Here is a 13,701-nt window from a genome sequence, read left to right as displayed (position 1 = left end):
CAGCAAATATCCATCTGCTGGAAATCCATCCCAGGGGAGATTTCTCTGCGGATAAATATCCGTTGGCGTGTACACACCATAGGATCTATCCGCAGAAACCCATTTGATGGGATTTATCTGCGGATAGATTCTATGGTGTGTATGGGGCCTCAGAGTTATGCAGTTATATGTGGTGCTCTTTGACAGCGCTCTTAAATGCCTGCATACACTGGTTGGGGGGTGCTTTACTTTACGATTCTTTTAATACACATTAACTGCCGTTTGAAAACTATGAGTCAATGTTTCACCACTGAAAAGGGGGTAAATGTTTCTTTATTCTCACTTATTTTTACAATAAAAACATCATATTCATATATAAAAAAAAAAAAAACACAGACAACGTGCAAAGTAAAATTACATAATAATACATTTAAAGATAATAGAAAAATACATTTAAATATATGCATTGTAAGGAAAATTACCCGTATGATAAACATGACTTATTTGAAAGTATAAGTAAAGAAAGAAAGTGTAAAAATTTGCTTTTTAGTTAACCTGTTTATATAGTCAAATGGAAAGGGCTTTTTTTTTTTTTTTACAATTCTCACCACTGAGTCCTATAACAGCTCCATAGTGTTCTATACTGTATAAAGAACCGTGCTTATGTCAGCACTTTACCTATATTGAATGTACCAGTATAGCACAAAGCACATTATCCCTATCATCAGTGGAGGATCTCAGGTATAAATCTGTCTAAAGCCGCGTACACACGAATATTTTCATGTCATGGAAAAAAACGATGTTTTTCTCAACGTGATTCTTGTCAAGCCTGCCTTGCATACACACGATCGTGAAAAAAACTGCTTAAGCAAAGCGCGGTGACGTACAACGGCACTATAAAGAGGAAGTTCCATTCGAATGGCACCACCCTTTGGGCTAATTATGCAAATTTCCCTCCTCATAACTTGCTCCTGAGAATGCACGTTTTTTTCCCCGTCGTTAAAGCATACACACGACCGTTTTTCACGACGTTAAAAACGATGACGTGAAAAACGACAAGAAAAATGCTCTGGAGCCTACATATAATCGTTTTTAATGACCAATTTAAAAAATTGCATTTTTCTCATCATGAAAAACGGTCGCGTGTACCCGGCATAAGGGGATATTTCTATGAGCTCACACCTTTGCAGAAGCTCAGTTACCAACAATGACCAACCTTTCCTCTTAAAAGCCTCGTATATACGGTACGATTGTTGGAAGGGGATTGTCTGTTGACAGACTGCTGTCCTACATTCTTACCATTAGTACGCTCCTTTTGAAAATTGTTGTCCAATTGGATGACATGCTAGTACATTTTTGGCGGACAATGGCTCCACGTTTGATTTTCTGATGGTCAGTACACAAATCCATCACAAAGTCGAAAGTACAAACACGCATGCTTGGAATCAATGCTCACCAAACACGAAATTAGCAGAAGGGGCCACATTCGTGTTTGTGGCACGACAATTGTGTACCATTTGAATGCAAGACAAGATCGAGGCACACGCCCTTTTGACAAAAATCAGACGCTTGGTTGGCCAACAATCGTACCATGTGTACAAGGCTTTACCTGCAATGTGCTTAGGCAGCTGAACCCACAATCAGCCATCAAAGTGTTTTGTGCAGCAGCGATAAAGCAAACAAGTCTGAATATTTCTTCAGTTAACTAAACAGCTCCCTTCACTTTAGGGACAATCTTAGCATATAGCCATACAGTTAAAAAGATAATATTTTTAGTGCATTGTGTTTAGGCTACACAAGAATAGACTATATTAGAACATGGTGGGGGCCTGCCCAGCCACCAAAACTTTGTAGAATTAGGCTGAGGTCTTCATGACTGTTAAGCAAATTCGGACCTACAGCTAGAGTAATATACTACTATGCAGGCCCTATGCTACTATGCAGGCCCTATACTACCATGCAGGTTCTATACTACTATGCAGGCCCTATGCTACTATGCAGGCCCTATACTACCATGCAGGTTCTATACTACCATGCAGGCCCTATACTACCATGCAGGCCCTATACTACCATGCAGGCCCTATACTACCATGCAGGCCCTATACTACCATGCAGGCCCTATACTACCATGCAGGCCCTATACTACCATGCAGGCCCTATACTACCATGCAGGTTCTATACTACCATGCAGGCCCTATACTACTATGCAGGCCCTATTCCTTGTGTCACCAGCCATATATTATAATTACAAATGTAAACTCCAGTATGAGTTATTGGAGGCAGCATACTGTCTGCTTTATCTGAAGAGCTGTCATGGACTTTATAGCCTACCTATCAAAAGCAAGTGTTGTTTGCCTATTACATAAGCAGCAGAGAGTCTTTAGACTCCTCTCAGCAGCCTCTGTGCTAACTCGCTCCCTTATTCCCAATGTTACTCCCAACAGTCTAAAAGATGATGAAATGAAAAACATACTTTAAATATTGTTCTTTGGTTTAAACTTCATCCCCAACCCTTTTTACCCCTGGCACTAGGGGTATGGCAAGCATGGCCCTGCAATTACCCCTTCCCCTGGTCAGAGCTGTCGAAAAGACAGCCCCCCCTAAACAGGATCTGATTAAACAGGTTGACCACCCCCCCAAATGAGCAAGGCTGAGCAGTAAACAAAGCAAGTCCAATATCTGTGTATGTACTGCACTTATTAATCCTCATCGCTATCATCGGGCTCCACGTATTTAAATGCCGGAAACTTAATGGGCAGCTCGCTCCAATTTTCCAAAGTATCCTTGATCACTTTCTCATTCTTGTACTTAATGACAAAATTGCGTATTTTAACACAAGGTAGATCCAATCCTTTATGCACCATCATGGTTCCCCACGTCTAAAACAAAACATACACATTTTATTGATCAGAACATAAAGAAATTCAGCTGAAAAAATACAATTCAGGATGCACACACTCTAAATCATGCAAAATAAAATCTTCTGAAATGACATACTTCTGTAAAAGTACAGTTATAAAATATGGGATTGAACATTGTAATGTCCACACTTGAATGATCAAAGTCAGCAGTGCACCCCAGATGCAATAAAGAAATACAGCTAAATATGTTAAAAAATTATTGTATCACGTAAAGTAGAACTAAAGGCATTTTTTTTCCAGTATGGATAGAGTAAGGGGGGGTGGGGGGTTATGACCCGTGTCAGATCATTCCCCCCCCACCCCCCGTGTCAACATTGGGAAGATTTTTAGTTTTCAAAAAAGCTTTATTAAGAGTATACAAAGCATTACATGTAAGGTACAGGCAAACATATCGCCAAAAATGTATAAACGTTTGTTACAGGTATCAATAGTAACCGAAGCATCCCAAAAAGTGAACACAGAAAGAGGATACTATGTAATGATTCAAGATCCAATTGAAATAAACTGTAACCTGCAAGGTGTACATAGATTGCCAGGGTTATAGATCAACAGGAAACCGAAGGGACGGTCTTCCCGGGTATTCAAAAAGTAGGTAGAAAACTAGAAAAAAGAGGAAAGAGAAAGAAAGAAGAAGAGGAAAGAGAGAGAAAGGGAGGAAGAAAAAAAAAAAAAAAAAAAAAAAAAAAAAAGACAAACAAAAAAAAGAAAAGAGACATCAGTCCTGGAGTCTGAAAAGAAACCATGGATTCCATTTGGCATCAAATTTAGGTAACGAGTCATATAAAGTATGATATATTTTTTCAGACAACATCATCTGGTCCAATCTGTTTGGTATTAACGAGAATGGCACAGTATCTTTCTTCCAACAAAGGGCGATAGCCCAAGACATGGCCAGGCAAACTGCATGAATCAACCTGGTCATAGGCCCCCGTACCTCCCCGACCTTATCAAAGAGAAGACATTGTGTGACCTGAAGTTCTACATGTTCGCCTGCTAGAGTGTCAATCAGTTTCAATACTTCAGTCCATGTGGGTTTAAGTTTGGGACAGTCCCAAAATAGGTGGACAAAAGAGCCTGGTATCCCACAACCCCTAAAACATAGGTGGGAAACCTGCGGGAACATGCTGTGGAGGCGAACAGGGGTGTAGTACCAGCGGGTCAATAGCTTAATCGCCGTTTCTCTAATAGAAAGGGAAAGCGTACATTTTCGCATATTGGACCAGCAGGACTGCCAATCTAAGTCACCAGCGGCCAACTGCAACTCCAATTCCCACTGGGACCTATATCGCAAGCCAGCGGGTCGGAGAGCCGCGATCATCAGAGAATATATCACAGATATTAGTCCCCTGCCCCTAGGAGTAGAGTTACATATGACCTCAAAGCCTGAAGGATGGTCTGTAGGGGGGGTGCCATAATGCGATTGGAAAAAGTGACGGATCTGGAGGTAGTGAAGAAATTCCCCCTCCGGTATCCCGAACTTTAACTGTAGAGTGGCGAAGGGTATGAGTTTGGAGTTATGTAGGAAATCCCGAAGTTTAACCAGACCCAGATCCACCCAGAGCTGAAAAGCCTCAGGGCAGGAGTAGGCTGGGGGGAAACGTGGGTCCCCCAAATATGAAGCATTTAAGGGCGGCTGTGAGATCATGTTCAGCTTAAGTTTATTACTATCCCAGAGGAGTAGGGACGAAGCTACTATGAGGTTTTTGGATCTGAGAGTAAACCCTGCAGGGTTAGAGGACCACATGAGGCCAGGGAGGTAAAATGGGAGAATTGAGTCCATTTCGAATCTAACCCAAGGAACTCTGGGGTTACCGATAGTCCATTGGGCCTGTTGGGAAAATCTACTGGATAGATAATAGAGCCAGACCTGGGGAACCCCGAGGCCACCTCCCCTGGAGGAACAGTAGAGAACCTCTCTCGCAAATCTAGGGGGCCTACCTTTCCAAATAAAATTATTAAAAAGGGATTGAATTTTAAGGACATAAGATTTGGGTAGTCTAAGGGGAAGGGATCTAAAAAGGTACATTAGTTTCGGGAGACAGGTCATTTTTATGGCAGTTACTCTGCCCAAAAAGGAGATATGGAGAGGGGCCCAGGTTCTGAGCAATTGTTTAATTTTGGAAACCATTGGGGGAAAATTTGCCTCAAAGAGTTTATGATAGTTGTCAGTAAGGTTGATACCCAAATATGGGAGCGAGTGAACAGCCCAGGAGAATTTAAAGTTATGCCTAAGAAGGTCTAGTTCTGAGTGGGGGTAACCGACTGGAAGAGCACTAGATTTCGAAACATTCACCTCGAGGCCAGAGACCCTAGCAAATTTAGACAAGGTGGTAAATAAGTTGGGCAGGGTGACCAAAGGGTTGGTGATAAACATTAGCACGTCATCCGCATACATGCAGAACTTATATTCTGCACTGCCCTTGTGGTATCCTGAGATATCCGGGTTACGCAACAGTTCAATCGCCAGGGGTTCGAGGGCAAGGGCAAATATAAGGGGGGAGAGGGGGCACCCCTGCCTCGTTCCCCTGCCCAAACCGAAAAAGTCCGAGCTACACCCCGGGATTTTAATACGGGTCTGTGGGTTATTATATAGAGCCAGATAGCCTCGTAGGAACTCCCCAGTGAAGCCCATACGGACCAAAAGGGCCGAAACATAATCCCAGGAGACGCTATCAAACGCCTTTTGTATGTCTAAACTCAACAGGACCACCTTCCTGGAGTACAGATTCGCATCCTGGATTATGTTAGATGCCAGGCGGATGTTATCCGTGATCAGACGGTGGGGAATAAAACCAGCCTGAAAAGGGGATATCAAGGAAGAGATCACACTCGCCAGGCGGTCTGCTAGAATCCTGCTGAAAATTTTGAGATCGTTATTAATGACCGATATGGGCCTGTAGTTTTGGGGAAGGGAGTGATTTTTATTAGGTTTGGGGATAAGGGACATGTTGGCTAACAACATAACATTGGGAAGATTTTTTACACTTCCTGTTACATGGGGTGCCCAAACTTTCGATCCCCACTGTAGCTGAAACAGGTCTATCTGCTCTGTTGATGTAGCGCACGCCACTTATGACAGTATCCTGTCCTATTATAACGGCACAATAATCTTTTTGAAATCCCCACAATGGGCCAGATCCACGAAGAAGTTACGACGGCGTATCTATTGATACGCCGCGTAACTTCTAGTTTGCTCCGGCGTATCTTTGTTTTGTATCCACAAAACAAGATACGCCTGAAGCTGGGCTAGATCCGACTGGTGTACGTCTTAGTACGCCGTCGGATCTAAGGTGCATATTTACGCTTGGCCGCTAGGTGGCGCTTCCGTCGATTTCCGCGTTGAGTATGCAAATTAGCTAGATACGCCAATCCACAAACGTACGCCCGCCGCATTTTTTACGTCGTTTCCGTAAGGCTTTTTCCGGCGTCAAGTTACCCCTGCTATATGAGGCGTACTCAATGTTAAGTATGGACGTCGTATCTCTCAGAGTATCTATGCGACTGATTCATAGAACCAGTTACGCATAGATATCCCTAAGATCCGATAGGTGTAATTGTTTTACACTGTCGGATCTTAGGATGCAATACCGCGGCCGCCGCTGGGTGGAGTTTGCGTCGTATTCCAGTGAGGTTTTACGGCGATCCACGACGGTTTTTCGCGTTCGGTACGTTGTCGCTACTCTAGTTTCCCTTCGCAATTTTAGTCGTCCTTTTACCTGCCCTAACTTTACACAGCCCACGTATGTGCTGTATAAAGTATGGCCGTCGTTCCCGCGTCGAAATTTAAAAATATTTTGTTCTTGCGTAAGACGTCCGGGAATACGAAAGTACGCTATGCACGTCGCCGTTCGAAAAAATGACGTCACTTCACGCAAAGCACGGCGGGAATTTCAAAACGGAGCATGCGCAGTAGGAGGCCGCCGGCATAAGTTTTCATGCAAGTGCTTGGTGAATCAGGCACTTGCGATGAAAACTTGCGGCGGTGTAACATATCTACGATACGTTACACCGCCGCAGTTCTATGTGAATCTGGGCCTATGTGTTTTTAGGGTGAAAGTCCACTTTAAGACACAACTCCTTTCAGAAGAACTTACCCGTCCACAGTCTTTGCAGATTATTTCACCATTTGTTTGGTAATCAGCTAATTTTTCTTGAAGCGTTTTATTTTCCCCTTTTTTGAACAGCTTCCTAGAAGACACACATAATAACAGTTATTAAGTATTATTAAGGTTTAAGAATCCACGTTACGAGGTAGGTTAGCGTTCGGAGGCTAAAGCGGATCTAAGCCCTAAAAACAAACTTCTCATTTCCGCTCCCTTTTGCCCCTTTTTAATAAATCATTGAAAGTGTTTTGTAATACAGTAAAACCTTGGATTGCGAGCATAATTCCCAGAAACATGCTTGGAATCCAAAGCACTTGTATATAAAAAGCAAATTTCCCCATAAGAAATAATGGAAACTCAAATGATTCATTCCACAGCCATTTATTTATAGGTCCTTCAGTCTATAGTTCATATAAAAAGATGTGTAACCATAAAATGTCCGTCCACAAATGGAAGCCTCCACAAGGGGATTAGAAGCAAAATCCAGCAGGAGCTACAGAGTATAAAAAAGAGAGGCGCCTCGAAGTGTAGCAATATGTTGCCAAATGTTGTACCTTTATTAAATGTAACCATATTGCTACACTTAGAGGCTTTTATACTCAGTTTTGACATGATGCTACTTGTATATCAAGACATCACTTGTATATCAAGTCAAAATTTATTAAAAAATGTTGCTAGTCTTGCAAAACACTCCTAAACCAAGTTACTCTCAAACCAAGGTTTTACTGTATTTGTTTAACTGCTTCCGGAACATCCCATACATATATACTGCGGTGGTGCGGCCCTTCAGGGTGAAATCAAGTACCTGTAGGCTGTACATGATTTAGATTCCTTGGTCTGGGGTGCACGTGCTCCACCACCGACCAGCTCCTGCTGTGATTGGACACAGCGGGAGGCAATCAGCAGGTCTGGCGATGTTCGCCGATCGATCGTTCCAGATGCAAACAGAACGGTGCTGTGCCTATGTAAGCAAGGCAGGTCGCTATTCTGTGACAGGAGAAGACAGAGATTTTGTGTTTCTGCTAAGCAGGAACTCAGATCTCTGTTTTGCAGTACAAGCACCCCCCCCCCACACACACACACAGTTAGAAAGCACTCCCAGGTACACATTTAACCCTTTGATTGCCCCTGATGTTAACCTCTTTCCTGCCAGTGTCATTAGTATAGTTACAGTGCATTGTATTTAGCACTGATCACTGTATTGGTGTCACTGGTACCCACAAAAGGGTCACTAAGTGTCCGATTTGTCCGCCACAATGTCACAGTCCTGCTATAAGTTGCTGATAGCCACAATTACTAGTAAAAAAAAAAATCCATAAAAATATCCTATAGTTTGTAGACGCTATAACTTTTGCGCAAACCAATCAATATACTCTTACTGGGATTTTTTTTTTCAAAAAATATGTAGCAGAATACATATTGGCCTAAATTGAAGAAGAAATTTGATTTTCTTACTTTTTTTTTGGATGTGTTTTATATCAGAAAGTAAAAAAATTGTATTTATTTTTTCCAAAATTGTCGCTCTTTTTTGTTTTATAGCGCAAAAAAAACAAAAACAAAAAAAAACACAGTGATGATCAAATACCACCAAAAGAAAGCTAAATTTAGGGGGGGGTTTGAAAAAGAGGACATCAAATTGTGTACGGCGTCACACGACCACGCAATTGTCACTTAAAATAACGCAATGCCGTATTAACAAAAAATTACCTGGTCATGAAGGGGGGGGGGGGTAAACCTTCTGGAGTTGAAGAGGTTAATAAGTGCAAAAAATACCTGGGTTTCAGGTAATAGGTGCAGTCATTGCCCAGGCTCTGCAGACGTTATCGGCGGTCTCTTCTGTTTACTGAAGCCGTGGGAATGATCATGTGACCTTCAGAATAGCTACCTTTCCTTTACACTACAGGGTATATTTAAAAAGGGCTTAGAATGGGGGTGTGAGCAGGTTTATGAATAAATAGTATTTGATTGGAATACTACTTTAACTGGATTTACTTTATGCATACTGCATTTGCAGCCACTAGATGGCGCTGACTATCATAGGCAAAATACATACGCTCCTCAGGGCCATCTACCGTATTTATCGGCGTATAACACGCACCCTAACTTTAAGAGGAAAGTTTCAGGAAAAAAAAATTCCACAGCCCCCTGCATATAACACGCAGGCACAGTTTACCCTCTATTTTCAGGGTAAAAAAGTGAGTGTTATACGCCAATAAATACAGTAGTTGCCGTAATGTCGCATTTTACAAATTAAAGCATTTAAATGACAGAGAACATTTGATTTTGCACCATTTGCACTGAACACATTTACATGCAAAGGACAAATAACATTTTTTTAAATGTATACACCATTAAGGTTTTTAAGCATGGTCCATAGATAATTGGATTCCCTGCTTTATTGTATTTTATTGTGGCTGGGCCAGCAGTCAAAGGTGTCTGGAACCAAGCTTGTGTAACTTATAAAAAGTGTACATTTTGCACTCTTTTAATGTGTGCTTAGGGCTTTAAAGTGCCTAAATAATAAACAACATGGAGTTATCAATTGAAAACAAAATTTCAACAATAAAAAGAAAAATTGGGACACTTACTTAAATTTTGAGTCAGGAATGACATGGTGCATGTTTTCTATCACATGAATATCACTGCCAGAAAAGACGGGCTTCTGGCATTTTCTGCACAGGAAGGTCACCATGTTGGGGTTCTGCTGACAACCCTTACGCATGTTTTTAACTTTCTTCACTCTCTTCTCAACAATATTTTGATACTGGAGTTCCAGAATCTGTAAAAAAAAAAAAGCATTTCAGTCAAATAGTCTTTAACCTCCCTGGCGGTATGATTATTTAAGATTTTAGGTGCTGAAAGTGGTACCATTATTTTGCAAGGAAATTTGGCGTTTTATATTGAAGGCCTGTAATTCTTAGGCCCCGTACACACGAGAGGATATCCGCTGGAAACGGTCCGCTGGACCGTTTCCAGCGGATAAATCCTCTGGCGGATTTGGATCTGATGGCTGTACACACCATCAGATCGAAATCCGCGCGGAATACATCCGCAGTGACGTGACGCGCCGGCGCCACGGCGAGGTGCGCGACGCTGGAAGGTAAATACTTCCACGCATGTGTCGAATCATTACGACGCATGCGAGGAAGGGGAGCGGACGGACTGATCCGGTGAGTCTGTACAGACGACCGGATCAGTCCGCTGGACTGGATTCCAGCGGATAGATTTCTTAGCATGCTAAGAAATTTTTATCCGCTGGGAATCCGTCGGCTGGATTTTTATCCGCCGGGAAATGTCCGCTCGGACGTACACACGACCGGATCTATCTGCTGGAACTGATCCGCGGATCGTCTGTACGAGGCCTAAGGAATAACTCACTTAAATCTGACCAAACAAGAGTCTAGTAGACATCTCGGGTATGAAAAAGTTTGAAAAACAAAATTATAAATTATAATATAATAAATAATTATAACAAATATTAATGTAATTATAATAAAAATTATTCAATAATGTAATCAACTCAAAATCACTGAAATTTGCTCAGTTGCAGAATTGTCGCTGTCATTACTTTTATTTTTTTATGACGAATTTCCCCACAAATCGCTATCGCACAATTCTGCAAGTGATTATAATTTATTATCGCTGTTTTCTAGCTGCTCTAAAACCACTTTTGACATAAAGGGACACTTTTGGTTGCTATGGACAATCTACAGTTTGCAGGCAGAAAGAACAGTTTTTATTATATAAAATGACATGTAGGGCACTGGGCAGACCACTAGGGACAAGGGGGGTGTGTATTTTTTACATACAGTACTGTAATCTATAAGATTACAGTATACTGTATGTAATGTGTTTGTTTACTTTTTTGAATTTGGCACCGTTCTCCGCCCCCGTGCATCGTAACATCACAGGAAATGGAGATCGGCGGTACACAGGGACACTGTGTGAGTCGAGCGAGGACATCGCAGGGACAAGGCAAGTAACTTTGTCTCTGGCTGCAGCGAGGTGAGCCTGAGTCTGGCTCGGGGATACCGCTCTTGGTATAAAAATCTTACCTGAGCCAGACCGGGAATACCGTGAGGGGGGGTTAATACCCATTTTATATAAAACTATGGCCCGTCAATTATACACCCTTCTGGGAAATTTTAAGATAACCTGTGAGAATGGAAATAAGGGAGCCACCAGAGCTTTTAAAGGGCCCAAATCTGCCATCATCCCGGTCCTGGCTTCAATACCTAGTCACTGACCTGATACGGACATGGAGGACAGGAATACAACTTATTTAGACATGTCCTAGGTATGGAGTGTAGACAGGATACAGGTGACCCTTTAAATGTGTAATGCAGAAAATTCTGAAGGAATAACATGACAATCAGTCAGTTTTTCAGAGGGAAGCCAGGAATGAAACCCTGAAGTCATGTGGTTACTTTTCTGGATTTTGACTGGATGTTAGTGATCATAGCAGAATTTAGTGTAAGGAATACACAAGAGAAAATGCATGTTGACAAGGGGAGTATAGAGGTGGGCGGGGAGTATACTGACATCACGACTCCACCCACCGAGCTCCAGACAACAGATCCACCCACAGAATCTGCAGTTTTTCAGTTCTTATAACAGATAGAGGGGAAACATTTGACAGGTAAGGACAGGGCCGCTGATAGGCCAGTACAACCGGCCCTGGCGTACTGGGTCCCGCGTTTAGGGGGGCCCGGACAGCCTCACTGACAGTGCAGAAGTAAAAAAAAAAAATGTTTCTTCTAAATTACACCCCTGCTTAGCCACTCCCGCTAGCTTAGGGGGGGGGGGTGTATTGTGGCTATTTTTCGGGCCCCTCTCTGATTATGTGGTGGTGGGAGACTGGAAGTGGAGGGACTTTTTTTCTGTTTCGGGCGCATGTGCAGTGAATTCCGCACCCGCTCTGCTGCTTACAGTCCCGGGTGCCAGCCTGCTGCTGTCCATTTCCTTCCTTGGCGGAGTGATCTTGCTCCCCTTAGTGAGAAATGGCGAGAGAGAGGTTGTGAGGTGCGCGGCTGAGGTATCAGGCAGCTGACAAATTCCCGAAGCAGAGGGGAATCTGGAATTTGTGGCTGCTTCAGCACAGGAGTGCCTGGAGGTGGGTTAGTGCTGACACAGAAGGGGGAGCATGTTTGTCTGCACCTGGCACTTTGGAAAATTGCACGATTTATTCAAAATTGTCAATGTATGGAGATAAAAGGACACGGACTCATATATAAATTAGATTTCACAAACAGTGAAACTGGGGCCTTTCACTTCTAAAAAAACGGACGGTATCATGCGGAGTCCCTCAGGGATCCCCTCTCTCGCCTGTTCTGTTCAATATTTATCTCTGCCCTCTCTTTGAAATCATCAGCAACCAGAAGTTACTCTATCATTCTTATGCGGATGACACACAATTGTATTTTCGCATATGCAACAAACAGGATCATTCTCTCGGACTAGAGAAATGCCTCACTCTGATAGAAAATTGGATGACAAAGAGTTATCTTAAACTCAACGGTTCAAAAACAGAACTTCTCCTGTTTCAAGCCAACCGGAAAAATCATCCAACGACAACATGGACACCCCCACCCATTCTGGGTAAAACTATCACCCCTAGCTCCAAAGTCAAAAGTCTCTGAGTCATCTTTGACACCAACATGACTATGGATGCACAAATAGGGTCAGTAGTCAGCGGATCGCACCATCTGCTGCGCCTACTACGTAGACTCACCCCCTTTATCCCAAAAGAAGACATTGCAGTAGTGGTGGGAACAATTATCAATTCCAGACTTGACTATGCAAATGCCCTCTACCTCAAAATACGGCCGCTCGATTAGTGACCGGCAAAAAACCATGGGAATCAATCTCACCTTCACTGAGATCCCTTCATTGGTTGCCGGTAAAAGACAGAATCTCCTTCAAGGCACTCTGCCTAATGCATAAGTGTATTCAGGGAAACGCCCCCCAATATTTATGCGAAAAAATAAAAGCTCATAACCCCAATCGCGTTCTGCGATCCACCAATCAAAACCCTGTCCAGATACCCAAAGCCAGATACAAGTCCAAAGGAGATCGAAGGTTTGCAGTCCAGGGACCACGACTGTGGAACGCTCTTCCAGCCACCATCCAATTGGAGTTGGACCACTTGACCTTCAGGAGAAAAATAAAAACCCATCTCTTCTGAGGTCAAAGGGTTACACCCACGGAATGGACAAAGCGCCCAGAGGCGATTCAGTTCGCATGTGTTGCGCTATATAAATTTTTCACTCACTCAGATTTGCTTATTATTTTATGTATTATTTTACACTAATTTCACAGGTAATTGGAACATTTTTGTTAATGGATATATGATTTTTATAATTTTGATGATGTATCTAGTATAATCAAGTTAATTTTGTGGGGATTCATTAGGCAAAAAAAAAACATATACACAGGCAATTTAAAAGCAGCAGCTTATCGAGGATTCATTCACATAGGATTTAATTGTATTGGCTATTTCACCTAATAGTGGTTATTGGTATTATAAGAATATATCACCATCTATAACACACAGGCAGTGTGTTATAGATGCTGATGATCTTAAAGAGGAAGTAAATCCTATTATTTAGTTATTTTTTCTTTTTAAACAACCTGCAAGGCATAGCATACTAGCTCATTATTAAGTACTTACCTGAGATCGAAGCCCCTGCAGCGGTGCT

At 42.4% G+C, this 13,701-nt stretch overlaps 1 protein-coding gene across 1 annotated transcript in view; it reads right to left on the bottom strand.

Moving 5' to 3' along the window:
- Positions 1-2,135: 2,135 nt before the first annotated feature.
- The window catches only part of IFIH1 (interferon induced with helicase C domain 1), a 92,656-nt gene continuing 81,090 nt past the window's right edge, over positions 2,136-13,701 (bottom strand). Inside the window, exons 15-17 of the mRNA XM_040357856.1 lie at positions 9,592-9,782; positions 6,995-7,088; positions 2,136-2,858 (exon numbers count right to left, since the gene is read on the bottom strand). Coding sequence (XP_040213790.1) covers positions 2,679-2,858; positions 6,995-7,088; positions 9,592-9,782 — 465 coding nt within the window. The 3' untranslated portion in view covers positions 2,136-2,678. The remainder of the gene's footprint in view (positions 2,859-6,994; positions 7,089-9,591; positions 9,783-13,701) is intronic.

The sequence above is a fragment of the Rana temporaria genome, chromosome 6, assembly GCF_905171775.1.
Source record: "Rana temporaria chromosome 6, aRanTem1.1, whole genome shotgun sequence".
NCBI classification, from domain to species: Eukaryota; Metazoa; Chordata; class Amphibia; order Anura; family Ranidae; genus Rana; species Rana temporaria.
This window is presented reverse-complemented; position numbering and strand designations above follow the sequence as displayed.